Below are 18,207 nucleotides of genomic sequence, written 5' to 3'. Positions count from 1 at the left end.
TATACAGCAGGATGTTAATGACACTCAATGTCTTGAATAAAATTCCCCAGTACATTTAGTTAATATACAACTCATCGTCTCAAGACATAGTCTAGAGTCTGCATTATCGCGGCATAGATCTCTCTAGGAGAGAATCGTACATACGGCCATGGTTTTCGTTGATGTTTACTATGGTACTTAAATTCTCTCCAAAGACGGATAAGGAAATACTGGAATAATGAAAGTTTAAAATCAAACAATCTAGCTGCATGCAGATATCATATACATCAAATTCCTTATTCAGTTTCTATAGTTACAAATTTCATTTATTGTCTAAAAGCATATTTTTTTTGTGTTTCAATTTGGTAGAACTTGACATGTTTGGTAAAACTATTGAATTTTCTCTTCAACAATTTATTTGTAAAGAAACAAGCATTGTTACCATAAATGAAGAATTTTTTTTTTCCATCTCTATATCTCGTCCTAAGTTCCAATCATAGTTAATAGTCAGCGTTACATTATTATAAATTTATACCCATGAAGATTACCACTAAGCATTGCAGTTGAAATATCAATACTGGTCAACTGGCATGATTGGACATGAACATTTTCAGGAAAATCATCATCATCATCCCAAATTGACTGAAAGATGACTTTATAAATGCATGCATCCACCATTATGAATTTTCTTAAAAACAATATCAAATTCTAATAGTTTCAAGATAGCACATTCATATGCAGATCTAAAATTCATCAGTTACTGATGAATAAATCATAGACTGGTGGACAGAGAAATCGGCATTAACTCGGGGCAATCAAAATTACCCAAGACTGATTAACTCTATGGCATTCTATCTTTTTATACCATTGCCTCATAAAACTGAGCCCTATTTGATACGCTAGTTTACGCATATTTATCAGTGTCAGTTATGGCCTTCATGTTCAGGTCGTCTCTCATGAAAAATTTGTAGAAATAGTTTGGAAAAGCTACGCAGACTCCACAAGAATTGTTATGGAGTAAATTGATTATCGAACATCAATGCCATGAACTATCCTGTTCTTATATAACTGGGTTATTAAGAGAAATTGTTTCCCCTCTTTCAGAGTTGCTGTCCCATTTTCCCTTTCATCCGTAACTACTTTTTTTTTAGAAATCTTTAGATCGATTGTAAATTATTTAGTTCTACAAGCATGTGAAATGTGTTTTATTTGAATATTTTTATGGGAAGAAATGAGTCACTATGATACGACTGCATCACATATAATTCAAGGCCTTAATTGATATCAATGATTTGATCTCATGCATACTTGATATGAACACCAGAAATGTGTGATTTCCATTACACTTAGTTCACCATGTTTACAAACCTCAGGCATTACATGTAGGTTAAATAGATTTTTTTAATACTAAAATCAAACTACGCCAAACCAGAAAATTCCCTGGTCTGCCCTTATTGTTTCCATGTTCCCTTACAATGCCAATCAATTGGGGAGGGGGAGACCTTAGTTCTCCAGGCATATCTTTCCACAGGGTATCAGCACGCTTGGTATATTTACTAAATAAAATAATTGGCAAAAATCCTTTCATCGATTTCCAACTCAATCAAACGCTTTAATCACTGGACACCCAAAGTCTACAAGATAAATCACCATTCTCCTGGCAAATGCAAGCCGAAAAAAAAAAATTCCCTATGAAGAAACAGCCAAGTTTGACTTCTATACACAGGAGTAATTGGGTATACCATTGGTCTTAAAAAGTAAAACCAAACATTAATTTGATAAAGCTATTAAACTTTTTGACTCCTCTGGGTGGATGCCAAAAATGCTGATCAGGAATTTTAAAAACCCGTTAAAAAACGTTATGATTTTCACGGCTAGGTCCTTAAACTATAAAACTGAACGGAACATCATTGTCAATGATTGACAAAAAAGCCACCATTACAAAATGAATGAAAATCTGTTTTTTACCCAGTTCGAACATATCTAGATAATGACCTTGCCAAAAGGGGTACCAGTATTTAATATAAATGCTTTCTTCCTCTTGTGCACATGCTCAACTAAGAAATGACTTTATTTCACAAAATGGACGTGAAGTGGTTTTTTTATATACCACAGAGAGAAATGGATTTATTCGGAATAAAGCCATTTCCCTCTTCAAAGACTAGATTTAGGATAAAATCTTTTGCTGAGAACAAACACGAGAAAACTCCATGAAAGTAAATGTTGATGTACTTGTTTTAAATCAAGTAAGATCACAGCCGAATTCAGTGGCGATAATCAATCAAGGGAAAGTGTCAGAAAATCAATATCAAACTTATATACCATGTATACAGGCCATGATGTTTCCATTACAAAAATTTACAATTCAAATGTTCAGATCTACGTGATGCAGAATTCATATACCAAAATATTTTAGTCCATTTAACTTAATGCTAATTATTTTATTATTTTTCCCCCGTACTTTTAATATGTCTAAAAAGGTCAAAAATCCGATTTATCAACCTAACTGAATATGAAATTTCATATTTTCTCTCCATTTTTATCCTGTCAATTGATTTAAGAAGAACAAAGAATATGAACTCAAGAATCTTCCCATGTGAAAATGGAGGGAGGATTTTAATCTGTCAAATTTGAATAAAAAACAAATCAATTTTTGTTCAAATCTAATATCAGATGCAGACTCATTTGTAAATAAGTAAGAAATCAAATTTCCTGCACCCAGTTTTGCATAAATTAATGATTTCATAAAATCTGTAAACAATGTAATCGAATCTGGAACCCATGCCCCTCTATAGGTTCTTATCATAGATTCAAAGTTAATGAAATCAGAAGTAAACTTTGGATTTGCTGAATACAAATAAGAATGTCAGGTCTTATTTTACAGGTGCTATTTATATGCCTACCTCTTTGCTTTGGTCTTCTTCAGCATTTTCCTGGACGCTGATATAACGAAATGGGGACTTTCCATCAAGAGTAAAGGTCTTTCCTAGGGGTGTCGATCCAGGAGTGGATTTTCCCAGTGGCGTAGATCCAGGAGTGGACTTTCCCACTGGAGTAAATCCAGGAGTCGATTTCCCCAGTGGCGTAGATCCAGGGGTGGACTTTCCGACGGGAGTAAATCCAGAAGTGGATTTTCTGAGGGGTGTAGATCCTGGGTGGGGAGAAGGAGTGGCAGATGCCAAGTATTTTTCTATCTCCAAATCTTCTTCTGTACGCTGCGCCAAAGGCCGACTAGGTGTGCGACTAGATACCTCTGAAAATGGAGTTCCCCTGAGACTTAGAGATTCTGTGATCGACAACACCTCGTCCTCTGAAATTATTCCCTCACTTAAAGCCTTCTCCGCCTTCTTTAGTTTCTGTAGATTCCCAAAGGCAAACTTTTTGGATTCACTGAGTATTTTTCGAAGCTCTGCGTCATAACCTTCCTTCACCTCAGAAAACTCTTTTTCTTTCTTGGCCTGATCCTCACATTTCTTTTTGAAGTCTTTTTCTATTTTTTCTTTCTCCGCTTTGAGTTTTTCCATCTCCTTGGCCATTTTGTCTGCATTTTCTTCATACTGTTTTTTCTCCGACTCCACCACTGTTTGCAGAGCTTTCGCTTTCTCCTCATCAAACTTGTCCCTGAGTTTCTTTACCTCCTCTTCTTTGTACCTACATCATTTTAAGACAACATAAACTTATAAGAATAAGAATAATGTAATCAGAATCACTATAGTGCCATATGTAAACTACTGTGAAACTATAATTTTCACCTTTGAAACAGCTAGCATACAGATTATGTTATCTGATGTACTGTAATAATACCTTTCTATTTCAGAAACAAAATACTGTAGATTCCTAATTAATTAGATGCGAGGAATTAATATCCGTGTAAATTCGCGAGAAGCACCCTTCGCAGAGTTTTAAATCTCGCCATTAATTTTGGAGAGTTGAGAACTATAAGAAATAAGGATAAAAGTTCAGCGTTCGCGATTTTATATTCTCGCAATCTGATACAAAACAGCGGGATCGCAGAATTAAGTGCTCGCATAATATAAGGAATTTACAGTAACACATTCCACAAACAATTTATTTGAGAAACTCATGTTCTTGTAAAGCTTTATATTGGGACAACTTCATACTAAATCTTATATTAAGAGAAGCCTTACCTTAGCACCTCTTGTAATTCTTTATCTTTCTTCTTGGTGATGTTTTCCTGAAGGATCTCAATTTCCTTCTGTTTCTCTTGACTTAGCTTCCTCTCCAAATTACTGATTTCTTTTTCTTTCTCCTTCTTGTATGCCTCTTGCAGTGACTTGATCTCTGACGATTTGTCCCTGTACAGCTGTTTAGTCCTGGCTTTTTCAGCCTCCAATTCGCTCTTCAGACGAGCAATTTTTCGCTTGTAATCGTCGATGGAGTGACTTCGGTGTGATTTCTCACGTCTACGTCCCTCTGATTTAGAACTCATTGTGCTTGTTGGGGTAGAAGCTCGGCTGATGTCATTGATGTCGAAATCAAACTCATCTTTTAGGCTGAGCCTTGAGTAAGGTCGTCTGTTATGAATCTCCATACTCTAAGCACCACCTGTTTATTACAAAACACCATTTGCACAGAGATAAATTTGTGGTAACATACTGCTATATACTTTTCCATAAGAAGCTATAGCACACTCTGTAATTATGTCAATATTCAAATACTTCAGGAACTCTGTGTGAACTTTTAAAAAGGGAATAAACATTTCAAAAAGTGTTTATGAAATGCGAATTTCAAAATAAACTTTATACAGATATCCATTTAAGTCTCTTTGACATACATGACATGATATACATCATAAAAATACTTCCCATACAAAGAATATTAAATTCTTAAAGCCCTGTCTCTTTAACCTAACCTCTTGTGTAAACAAAACAAATTTATATGACTCATTTTCTATTATTTATCTCTAAATTGTATGGAGAAGTTTCTGAGAGTATTTTATAAACTTAAACAAAACGACACAAACGCTATCACAAAACTTACATGACGAAAAATATATGAAATAAACAACATTTCCCGGATTTTCTCTGTTGACGTTTTTTCACGAGGCCTTTAGCGTACCTAACAACAAGCTTTCAAACGACCAAGCAGTCGCATCGTTCCAACCCAAATTCTCACATTGACAGCTTAAATACCAAACAGAATAACAATCACACTCATTGTTTTCATACCAATCATTGTTGAATCACGGCCCATTCATAATCAAGAACAATATTTACCTGTATATTTACAAAGGAATCGGTCGCATGCAAGCACCAGCAGGCTTCAGACACAACTCTAGTGCTGGAAACACGGGCATCGTAAACATCATCTCACCGCTGTCGGATTGAGATAGAGATGAAATGAAAAATTAGAATGTTGGTCCCACTCATAATCTGTACTTTAAACAAACATTTAAAATCTAACAGGATTCGACAAATACCCGATACACATCGGCACACACACTGGAAATCCGCCAAACTGCTTAAAATATTAGGTCACGTGACTAGGAAGACTAAAATTCAGTCTCAATCCGGCAGGGCTATTTTTCTATAACTTTGGACTGGCTGAAGTAAATTATTAATTTTAATTCAGTGAATTTTTATTAATATATCCATGAAACATGTGCGTAATACTTCCAAGAGTAGCATTGTTTTAAGTTATCACATATACCAAAACTCTTGAGGCAAAGAAAGCAGACACGTACGGTAGTACATGTATCAAGGGACAGGTGCTGCCAACTACTTTTTCTCGCAGCAAACATTTCTCTAAAATCAACATATCTATAGAAAATTGAATTATGATAGAGTTGCCCCCCCCCCCCCACTCCCCTCAACTTTTTTTGAGCATAAAAAACATTAAAAATAAAGGATTTAATTTATTTTTTTTGGCTTGTCAGTAAAGATATTATTTCGGATGAGTCCCCTTCCCCCTCCTTATGAACAAGGTAAATGGAAGATATTAACACCCTTCCCCCCCCCCCCCCGGCAAACAAAACAAAATTATCACTCGGATCCACCTCGATCACGCCTACATGTATGATCCGCGCATTGGTATATTTGGCTTAAGATCTCTGTTTTATGTGTTTATGTGTCGACTGCCAAATTGTTTTGCCTCCCCCCCCCCCCCCCACCCACTTTGTTGAACATAGGTACCTTAATAAAATTCAAAAGCTGTATAGGTGTTTGCATAATCTTTAAAATTCTCTTCTCAGTAGCTTTAACAAGGATAAAGTGAACCAGTCAAATAATTTTTTACATACAACTACCAGGGTCGTATATATACTAACATACGTCCCTGTAACTACACAGTGGTTTATAATTAAATATGAAGACATGTTTCCATCTCTGTTAAAAAGTTTTAATATAAAGAAGAAGCAGTCATGCTCATACAGTATTACAAGAGCCACATCACAGTACTCAATCCTACATTCAAAAAACCGAACAATTTTCTGCTTAAAAAGTTTTAATACTCATGCAATTTAATTTGGAGACGCATATCAAATACATTTTAACTTTCAAAGTTTTAAACTTTGCATGTTTTACGAACAAATCACAATACAGTGTACATGTTGTATGTGTTAATGTTTTATAATATGTTTTTTTATAATCCGCTTTTCTTTTCTATATATATATATTTTTTTTTCGGGGGGGGGGGGGGTGCGATTCATGTATATATGCATACATAATTATTACATCGCTGCACATCTATATAAAAGTTATAATACATGTATAAACTGTATACAGTCAAAGGGAAATAACCCTTAAAATACCATGTAGGTTACCGTTTAATATTTGCATGAAAAAGAGTTGACGCGTAATGGCAACCAAGAGGTTCCCCAAAAAGTTAACTGATTCCATTTATCAGTAAATAAACATAAATGGATTGTGCAGCAGGCATTGCCTATGTATTAATACGTATAATGTACATGAAATTATAAATGCAACCCTGGAGCAGAAATTAAAAATATTCTGTAAATACGCTCAGGAGAGACTTTACTTAAAAATATTTACCTGTAATCATTCTTTTTGTTCCTATTTAGTTTTTACAACTCTATTAGGACTAAGGTACAGTACGGTGTATATATGCATATATTTTCTTAACGAAGTTAATAAGTAACAACATGTACAATGCTCAATTTACCACCTTGTCTAAATCATGTACATGTAACAGATAGATCGTATTACAAAAGATATACTACTACAGTACTTGTGTGTAGAATGAAAGAAAAAGTTAGCAGACTCACATACCCTCCGCTCTCCCATTACTTGATGCTGCACATGATGAATAGCAAGGTATAAAGGGCATATACCTCATTTATTTTACCTTTTTTCCGAGCATTTCAATTTGGTTCATTTTGACTGAAATTTTTGGTTGAGCGACTGTCAACTCAATAGGTAATTTCGCCACATGTTGTGCCGATATGAAATGCTTTTCATATCAGAGTGATATTGGAACTCTTAAAAATCATATGGATTCATACAAGAATTATGTAATGATAATCCTTATGCTATGATTCTGATTTGATTTGAACAACACAATACAGGCACGTAGCATCGGGGGGGGGGGGGGGGGGGGGGGTGTTAGGGGCAAGGTTACTCGCCCCCCCCCCCCCCCCCCCAAAAAAACCTTTTTTTTTGGCTTGTCCTCATCCAAAAAATCTTGGATGAGTCCTCCCCCCCCCCCCCCACTTTCAAAAACGATGCTACGTGCCTGCAATAAGTAATTCATATGAAAATAATATCAGTTTCAATATGAGAATTATATGTGGCAAAATCCCCTGTGGAAGTAAGGATAACGAAGCTCACTTTAAAAAGCCCTTTAATGTAATTTCAAAAGCAAAACACATAAATTTGATAGAATACGATATACAATCATGTATTTCTAGGCTTAATATAAATGAAACCACAAATTCGAGATCATAGTTTTTATTCAAATACATTAATTATGTGATATATGCTAGCTCCATAATAAATGACATTATAGGAATGCTGCAAAATGCAAGGAATATATATACATGTATAATTATGGCTTTTTTTTTCAAATGAAGACTTTATATGAAGCCTTATAGCAGCAGCAACGGGAAATCGTGTTCAATACGATGTACTTAAAATAAGACACATTGTTCAACATAAATCGGAGTTGTACGTAGGATGTCAAATGGCAGTTTGTAACACTATATGTTAACAACCTATGACCTAATTAAAATTCACACAATATTCTAATCACCACGCGTCCCAGACATGATCACACGTCCGCGTCCATAAACTGTGTCAATTATCCCGTGGGTGACTAGCAATATGCACCTCCTGAATATACTTGTCATATTGCTTGACCCCTCCACCTGGCATGTTAAAATGCTCAGCAAAATCAATTTTTACATCACACGGTTCGGGTACATTACTCTGCATTGTAGAGTGCAGATTCACTGAAGCGTGACAGTTCAGTGTGTCTGCAACCTGCGTGTCTTCTGCATCGGATGAAATGTTTGTTTGCACTGGTGGTTCAGATATTTCCAAATGCTGATCGTGCCCACCTTGAATGCCTTGTAGACTTGGACCATGAATAGAAAAGTCCACAGTTTCCTCAAGTGTCAGCGTTGGGCCGTTTGTAACAGATTTAGAACATCCTTTGTTGAAATTACTGTGAAATCCTGAAACACTGCAGAAAAAACTCTTCCTTTGCATGTTTCTTAGCAATCCTCTCACCGCTAGCTGGGCCATGTTTACTGTTGGTCTGTTGTGCTTTGTGTTTCCCCTGGCCTCTTATAAGTACGCACAGGGCTGTTCGCCTGTGTTGGTAAACATACTTTCACGTGGTGCATCGATGCGGAACGCGTTTACTGACCTTCACCTGATTTGATCCCTTTATGGATCATACGTCGGCGTTTGCACTACGTGTACTGTACTGTTTATATTAAACAGAGGTCTGATGTGTCAACAATTGCTAGAAAATAAGAAATTTCAATAATTAATAGAAAGAATTTATAAGAAATATTACGAATTGGGGGGGGGGGGGGGGGGGGGGGTTGAGTTGAGAGTATATGGAGGGATATCAGTGTCATGATTCTTATTTTGCAAATATTCAAAATTTACAGTTTTTTAAAACTCTAATTCATTTTTAACTTCTAATTCTAATCAAACATGTACATATATTAATGTTTTATTCTGATTTCTTAATTTTATGAACTTCTCGTTGAATAAAGAGTTAGAATATTTATGAAAACAGTGTAGTCAAACGATTTTTTATGTAAAAGGAAAACAACACGTACGAGTCTTAGGGTGCTATATATATCTAAGATATTAGATCTATATTTTTGGTCATACACTAATATTTCTTATAAAGGAAAAATGTACAAATATTTAAGTTTTAAATTTTGATATTTTCCCGTATCGTTATACAGATCGAGCTTTTCACATGTATCTAACTTTTTAAATTATCTATCTAATGTATCTATGTGTTTATGCATCTAATCATCTAAGTTTTAAATTTTGATATTTTCCTGTATCGATTTACAGATCAGGCTTTTTACATGTATCTAAAGGAGAACAAGATAGTCTAAAATAGCCAGGATCACCCAGCACTCTGGTTTTTTACATGAATATTTTTCAATTTTCATTTGGATTAACACTGCGTCTAAAGAGTATAAGTAATATTAAGTAATTAATGTTTATAAATGGGAAGGCCTCATATATTTAAAAGTCCTTTTGACGTGGAAATCGACCTCTACGTGTTTTTAAACATTTACATGTATGTACACATGTTTTGACAAAACAATAAAACAATATTTTCTTGGATATTGGCTTATGAACTTTGTTCTATACCACAAACAGCTGGTTCCAATGTTGGCGCTTAATAGGTCAAAATATACAATGCGTACAGTGAAGAAAAAACAATTTGATATATACAATGTATAGTCTTTGTTTGTTACATGTATATTTGTTATTTTTGTCCTTGTTTTGCAATTACTTGTTTACACCAAATTTTAAAATAACAAAAATTATAAGTCACATTCAGACAGACTGATATAAATGTACCTATATTAATAATAATAAGTGTATTATATTTATCATATAAATATGATTATAAAATGAATATTGTCTGTCAAAACTTTTATCTTATACGCGTACAGTCGAAATAAATGACTTTTAAAAGCAGCCCGCACCAACAAATAGGCTAAATAAATTTCAATAGTGACGTGCAAATATATATATATATATATATATATATATATATATATATATATATATATATATATATATATATATATATATATATCAGGCTTGGGGCGAATTACATTGTAAAGTAATGCATTACATTACCATTACTTCATGAATTTGGGCATTAAATTACCATTACCATTACTTGATTTTTTGAAGTAATGCATTACATTACCATTACATGAGTAAAGTAATGCATTACCATTACCATTACTTTTTTTTTAAAGTAAAGCTAATAAAGAGTTTTTGCAAATGTTTCAAATATACAACACTCTTTAACATATCTACAGCTTCATGCTCAGTATCAGGTTCAAATTCAATGAATAAACAAGAGTCATTCTTTATTTGCTCAATATATAATCATATTGTGGCAATATGAACAACATATTATATAAGTAAAATGATATTTATAGACATTTGGCATGATACAATATCAGATATGAAATAGAGACACAGGATAACATGCGTAACAAAAAAATCAATTTATGAAATAATGTTGCGGTTTTTAAAAGCTAAATATAGATATATCCCCAGATGAAACAAATCTTTATGATTTTGGACACTTAATTTTATTAATTTATAAACATATGATTTTTCCCAGTTATATTTCTTAATATATTTTAATCGTATTTCTTTTTCGGAGGACACTTTAAGACAAAAGATTGCTGTTGCACTTTATGATCGAAGTTTCAGAGTGTTCATCTTTTAAATGCATCCATCTTCCGGGCTATACTAAATAAATGTTTTGAAGGAGCAGTCAAAGCTTTGACTGGAAATACTGTTTGACGATCTTTATCTTAGGATAAATTAAGTGCAATAATAGATTAAATACATAAATCTTGTATTTTCTATCAGTCCAAACTAATGTACAGTGTAATTAATATACAAGAGAGAGAGAGAGAGAGAGAGAGAGAGAGAGAGAGAAAAAAAAAATAAGTAAGATTATTTTCAAATGGGTTATAATATTGGAAGTGATATTGATTTTCATCATGGATGGACAGTGCAAGCATTTTGCTTTTAAAGGTGCATGTCTGTCTCCTATTCTATTGTGACATAGCGAAGGGAAGGGGATTGGGGTGTTTAGCACTTCTTATAACAATAGATTGTTTTGATACTTAGATTATCCTGGGGGCATAGTGTGTTGTTGACACATTTCTTATTGAAGTGCAAACTAATTGGAGTAAATTGTTTAAATGATTAAAAACTCTTAATAACAACACTCTTAAAAATGTTATGAAACTGTGCTGTTATCTTTAGTAATAAAAACAATTCAAAAATGAATTTTAAAAACCCTTTTTTAATAAAACATGTACAATTAAAACATTTTTGTCTTAATTAGAATTATTTCTTTCTTCTTTAAAAATAGATTTAATCAAATTCAATTTCAACTATTCATTTATTCATCACATTTTTTTAAAGTGAACATGCATAAATATGCATAGTAATGCAAAGTAATGCCATGTAAAATTGTGGCATTGCACATTACTAGCATTACTTTGAAAATATGTAATGCATTGCAATGCATTACCATTACATTTAGCATTACCCCAAGCCTGATATATATATATATATATATATATATATATATATATATATATATATATATATATATATATATATATATATATATACACACACACACACACACACACAGAAAACACATGTACATAACGTTATTTCTGGTTCTTGACATTGCCTCTTGAGGAATTCTTTCTGTGTGATAACTCCTATGAACCTTTCTTAGCAGTTTTCAAAAGTCACATTCATTAATGTATGATAGAGAAGTAAACATATATCTTATTTAAAATTAGAAAAAAGGTTTTTTCTGCCATCCAGCATTTACAACATGCCAGTATAATATCGGGGCATTTGGACCTGGAGACAGAAATATTGCCTCACCCCTAAGGATATTGAGAAGAATATTATTTGTGTGAAAGTCCATTGTTTATTGCCACTGAGAAAGAAAAACGCACAATTTTTATTGGTAATCATACCTGACGTTTTCTTGACATTATGAAGAAGTATCCTTAGAGATTCCTTATCAAACGTCTGTCCAGTGTTTTGATGTCACTGTGACGAACGTATGGTAAGGAAAAGCATACAAGAATAAAATATTTTCATAAACTGATGAATTAGACCATATTGTTGATTAGAAAAAATGTAACCGTGACAAATGTTGGACAAGGAAACATCTGCAGGAATAGGATACTTTCAAATATCATGCCTGGCATCTCTTGAAAAGTATAACCAAATTCTGGAGAAGATAAAAAACTGTGTGAACCCTTATCAGACTTCCGTCCAGTCTTTTAATGTCACTGTGACGAATGTGTGACAAGGAAACACAAATAGGTTTTAGAGCTCATCTGTTATGACGTTCTCTTGGTATTATGAAGAAGTTCCCTTAGCGATCCCTTATCAAACTTCCGTCCAGTGTTTTAATGTCACTGTGACGGATATGTCACAAGCAAACACATACAGGAATATTGTATATTATCATAAAACATGTTTAAGTACATGCATCTCTCTTCTCGATCTTTTAATGGATGACACCAGAAGAATAATAACTGTGTGAACCCTCATCAGACTTCCGTCCAATGTTTAAATGTCACTGTGACGAATGTGTGACAAGGAAGCGCAACAGGTTTTAGAGCTTATCTGTGATGACGTTCTCTTGACATTATGAAAAAGTACCCATGTCGATCCCTTATCAGACTTGGTTAACTGTAAATTTTGTGACATTATTGTGACAAATAATTGACAAAGAACAGAAGCAAGTTTCATTGGTTATCAGCTGTCCAGCCGTTTCCTTGACATTATGAAGAAGATCCTTTAGCGATCCCTTATCAGACTTCCGTCCAGTGTTTGAATGTCACTGTTACGAATGTGTGACAAGGAAGCGCAACAAGTTTTATTGATTATCTGTACAGCCGTTTTATTGACAGCGTTTAAATGTCACTCTTACAAAAGCATGACAAAGAAACACAGATAGGTTGAAAGTATTTTCAAATTGCATGTTACGCATCTTTGAAAATTGAATCATATTGTTGAGAAGAAGAAAAACCGTGTGAATCCTCATCAAACTTCCTTCTGGTACATGTATTGTGATATCACCGTGTACAAAAAGTTACAATAAAACAAGAGAAGATTTGTTGGTTATCTGTAATGACGTTACCTTGGCATTATGAAAAGGTATCCTTCAATTAGCGATCACTTAGCAGGGAGAAGGAATGCATAAAGGGATTAAATATTTTCAAATAGCATGCTAAGCACCTCCTGATAGATGGCACCATATTGTTGAGAAGAATAAATACTATGTAAACCCTTATCAGACTTCCATCCAGTGTTGCTATTTCATTGTGACAAATATGTGACAGGGAACAAATGAGTTTGTTAGTTTTCTGCAATGGCGTTTTCTTGACACCATGAAGAAGCTCTCTAAGCGATGCCATATCCGACTTCCGTCCAGTATTTTAATGTCACTGTGACGAAGGTATGACAAGGAAACGCAAACAAGTTGTATCGGTTATCAGCTGTACAGACGTTTCCTTGACATTTTGAAGAATATCTTTTAGCGATCCCTTACCAGACTTCCGTCCAGTATTTTAATGTCACTGTGACGAAGGTATGACAAAGGAACGCATACAGGAATAAATAATTTTCGTAAAGCGTGTTAAGGTTCATGTATCTATCTATCCTATCTTAAATGGTTGACACGATATAAATGAGAAGAAGAATAATTGTGTGAACCCTCATCAGACTTCCATCAAGTGTTTAAATGTCACTGTGCCGAATGTTGTAGGAGGACAAACAAAAAGTTTTATTCTGTGATGACGTTCTCTTGACATAATAAAGAAGTTCCCTTAGCGATCCCTTACCGTCCAGTATATAATGTCACCGTGACGAATGTATGACAAAGAAACACATACAGGAATGATTCATTTTCCGAATTTCATGTTACGCTTGTCTTGAATTCACATCATGAAGAAAAAAAACTTGCTGAATCCCTATTGGGTTTAAAATTAAAAAATTAAATGTCACTTATATAAAAGTATGACAAAGAAACACAAACAGGTTTTATTGGTTATTCATAGGAAATGACGTTCTTTTTACATCATGAAGAAGTTTCCTAAGCAGTCCCTTATCAGACTTCCGTCCAGTGTTTGAATGTCACTGTGACGAATGTGTGAGAGGGGAACGCATAAAGAAATTAACTAACTACAAGCAGCATGTGAAGCATCTCTTGATAAGTGACACCATATTGTTGAGAAGAATAATAACCTTGAGAACCTTCATCAGACTTCAATCCAATGTTTAATGTCACTGTGACGGATGTGTGACAAGAAAACACAAATGGGTTTTATCAATCATCTGTATTGACGTTTTCTAGGCATTTTGAAGAAGAAGTTCCCTAAGCGATCCCTTATCAGACTTCCGTCCAGTGTTTGAATGTCACTGTGACGAATGTGTGAGAGGGGAACGCATAAAGAAATTAACTAACTACAAGCAGCAAGTGAAAGATCTCTTGATAAGTGACACCATTTTGTTGAGAAGAATAATAACCTTGAGAACCTTCATCAGACTTCAATCCACTGTTTAATGTCACTGTGACAGATGTGTGACAAGAATACACCAATGGGTTTTATCAATCATCTGTATTGACGCCCTTATCAGACTTCCGTTCAATGTTTGAATGCCACTGTGACGAATGTATGACAAGGAAACACAGACAGAAACAGGATATTCTCATAAAGCATGTTTAGATACATATGCCTCACTCCTCAATCTTTAATGAATGAGACCATACTGTTCAAAATATTATTAACTGTGTGAACCCTTATCCGACTTCCGTCCAGTGTTGCAATATCACTGTGTAATTTGTATGACAAAGAAACAAATAAAGGTTTTAGTGGTTATATGTATTGACGTTACTTTGACATTATGAAGAGGTTCCCTTAGCGATCCCTTATCAGACTTCCGTCCAGTGTTTTAATATCACTGTGACGAATGTATGATACGGGAACGCATAAAGAAATTGACTTACTTCAAGTAACATGTCATGTGAAGCATCTATTGGAAAATGACACCATTTTGTTGAGATGAATGAAAACTGCGTGAACCCTCATCAGACTTCCGTTCAGTTTTTAATGTCACTGTGACGATTGATTGACGAGGAAACACATCAAGGTTTGATTGGGTATCTGAAAGTATTTTAATATCGCTGTGACAAAGAAAAACAAGGTTCTAGTGGTTTTCTATACAGACGTTTCCTTGACTTTTGAAGAAGTTCCCTTAGCGATCCCTTATCAGACTTCCGTCCAGTGTTTGAATGTCACTGTGACGAATGTGTGAGAGGGGAACGCATAAAGAAATTAACTAACTACAAGCAGCAAGTGAAAGATCTCTTGATAAGTGACACCATTTTGTTGAGAAGAATAATAACCTTGAGAACCTTCATCAGACTTCAATCCAATGTTTAATGTCACTGTGACAGATGTGTGACAAGAAAACACCAATGGGTTTTATCAATCATCTGTATTGACGTTTTCTAGGCATTTTAAGGAAGTTCCCTTAGCGATCCCTTGTCAGACTTCCGTTCAATGTTTGAATGCCACTGTGACGAATGTATGACAAGGAAACACAGACAGAAACAGGATATTCTCATAAAGCATGTTTAGATACATATGCCTCACTCCTCAATCTTTAATGAATGAGACCATACTGTTCAAAATATTATTAACTGTGTGAACCCTTATCCGACTTCCGTCCAGTGTTGCAATATCACTGTGTAATTTGTATGACAAAGAAACAAATAAAGGTTTTAGTGGTTATATGTATTGACGTTACTTTGACATTATGAAGAGGTTCCCTTAGCGATCCCTTATCAGACTTCCGTCCAGTGTTTTAATATCACTGTGACGAATGTATGATACGGGAACGCATAAAGAAATTGACTTACTTCAAGTAACATGTCATGTGAAGCATCTATTGGAAAATGACACCATTTTGTTGAGATGAATGAAAACTGCGTGAACCCTCATCAGACTTCCGTTCAGTTTTTAATGTCACTGTGACGATTGATTGACGAGGAAACACATCAAGGTTTGATTGGGTATCTGAAAGTATTTTAATATCGCTGTGACAAAGAAAAACAAGGTTCTAGTGGTTTTCTATACAGACGTTTCCTTGACTTTTGAAGAAGTTCCCTTAGCGATCCCTTATCAGACTTCCGTCCAGTGTTTGAATGTCACTGTGACGAATGTGTGAGAGGGGAACGCATAAAGAAATTAACTAACTACAAGCAGCAAGTGAAAGATCTCTTGATAAGTGACACCATTTTGTTGAGAAGAATAATAACCTTGAGAACCTTCATCAGACTTCAATCCAATGTTTAATGTCACTGTGACAGATGTGTGACAAGAAAACACCAATGGGTTTTATCAATCATCTGTATTGACGTTTTCTAGGCATTTTAAGGAAGTTCCCTTAGCGATCCCTTATCAGACTTCCGTTCAATGTTTGAATGCCACTGTGACGAATGTATGACAAGGAAACACAGACAGAAACAGGATATTCTCATAAAGCATGTTTAGATACATATGCCTCACTCCTCAATCTTTAATGAATGAGACCATACTGTTCAAAATATTATTAACTGTGTGAACCCTTATCCGACTTCCGTCCAGTGTTGCAATATCACTGTGTAATTTGTATGACAAAGAAACAAATAAAGGTTTTAGTGGTTATATGTATTGACGTTACTTTGACATTATGAAGAGGTTCCCTTAGCGATCCCTTATCAGACTTCCGTCCAGTGTTTTAATATCACTGTGACGAATGTATGATACGGGAACGCATAAAGAAATTGACTTACTTCAAGTAACATGTCATGTGAAGCATCTATTGGAAAATGACACCATTTTGTTGAGATGAATGAAAACTGCGTGAACCCTCATCAGACTTCCGTTCAGTTTTTAATGTCACTGTGACGATTGATTGACGAGGAAACACATCAAGGTTTGATTTGGTATCTGAAAGTATTTTAATATCGCTGTGACAAAGAAAAACAAGGTTCTAGTGGTTTTCTATACAGACGTTTCCTTGACTTTTGAAGAAGTTCCCTTAGCGATCCCTTATCAGACTTCCGTCCAGTGTTTGAGTGTCACTATGACGAATGTGTGAGAGGGGAACGCATAAAGGACTTAACTAACTTCAAGTAGCATGTGAAGCATCTCCTGATAAGTGACACCATTTTGTTGAGAAGAATAATAACTTTGTGAACCCTCACCAGACTTCCGTCCAATGTTTAATGTCACCGTGACGGATATGTGACAAACATGTTTTAATGATAATCTGTAATGACAGTTTCAGGAAATCATAAAAAAAAATTACCTTATCGATCCCTAATCGGATTCCATCCAATGTTTTAAAATGACTGACGAAGGTTTGACTAAAAACACACATACAGGTCAGGGTATTTTCAAATTGCATGTTAAAAATCTCTCAAAGAATGATAGAATAAATGTGAACCCTTATCAGAATTCTGTCCAGTGTTTTAATGTCACTGTGACGAAGTTGTGACAAGGAAACACAAACAGATATGATTTATATCCGAATATCATTGTTAAGAATCTCTTGAATTTTCATTATGAAGAAAATTACCCTGTTAAACAGTTACCAGCCTTCCAATCGGGGGTTTTAATGTCAGTTTGACAATGTGTAAATCGCAAATAAGTTTTGTTAGTTACTATTCGGAAATGACGTTCTTTTGACATCCTGAAGAAGTTTCCTTTAGCGATCCCTTATCAGACTTCCGTCCAAGGTTTTAATGTCATTGTGACGAATGTTTGAGGAGGGAACGCATAAAGGACTTAACTAATTTCAATCAGCATATGAAGCATCTATTGATAAATGACACCATATTGTTGAGAAGAATGATAACCGCGTGAACCCTCATCAGACTTCCGTCCAATTTTAAATGTCACTGTGACGGATGTGTGACAAGGAAACACAA

The 18,207-nt window shown here is 34.6% G+C and overlaps 1 protein-coding gene and 1 long non-coding RNA gene across 16 annotated transcripts in view; both read right to left on the bottom strand.

Moving 5' to 3' along the window:
* LOC105327511 (RIMS-binding protein 2) overlaps positions 1 to 5,448 on the bottom strand; it is a 66,080-nt gene extending 60,632 nt beyond the window's left edge. For 9 of the 15 annotated variants that reach the window (XM_066078735.1, XM_066078725.1, XM_066078738.1 and 6 more), the window contains exons 1-3: positions 5,217 to 5,446; positions 4,128 to 4,545; positions 2,883 to 3,630 (exon numbers count right to left, since the gene is read on the bottom strand). In XM_066078735.1, coding sequence (XP_065934807.1) covers positions 2,883 to 3,630; positions 4,128 to 4,531 — 1,152 coding nt within the window. In that variant the 5' untranslated portion in view covers positions 4,532 to 4,545; positions 5,217 to 5,446. Of the gene's footprint in view, positions 1 to 2,882; positions 3,631 to 4,127; positions 4,546 to 4,980; positions 5,125 to 5,216 lie in introns of those variants that run through there. The other 6 variants (XM_066078727.1, XM_066078728.1, XM_066078729.1 and 3 more) reach the window with 3 other exon arrangements.
* A 2,580-nt stretch (positions 5,449 to 8,028) lies between these two features.
* On the bottom strand, positions 8,029 to 17,934 carry LOC136273677 (uncharacterized). The gene is made up of 3 exons (XR_010711888.1): positions 17,856 to 17,934; positions 17,586 to 17,643; positions 8,029 to 8,922 (listed from the first exon to the last, which is right to left on the bottom strand). It is a non-coding gene; the product is annotated as an uncharacterized lncRNA (long non-coding RNA).
* Between the last annotated feature and the right edge of the window lie 273 nt (positions 17,935 to 18,207).

The sequence above is a fragment of the Magallana gigas genome, chromosome 3 (assembly GCF_963853765.1).
Source record: "Magallana gigas chromosome 3, xbMagGiga1.1, whole genome shotgun sequence".
In the NCBI taxonomy this organism is placed as follows: Eukaryota; Metazoa; Mollusca; class Bivalvia; order Ostreida; family Ostreidae; genus Magallana; species Magallana gigas.
Note: the sequence above shows the minus strand (reverse complement) of the source record. Positions and strands in the feature narration are given on the sequence as shown.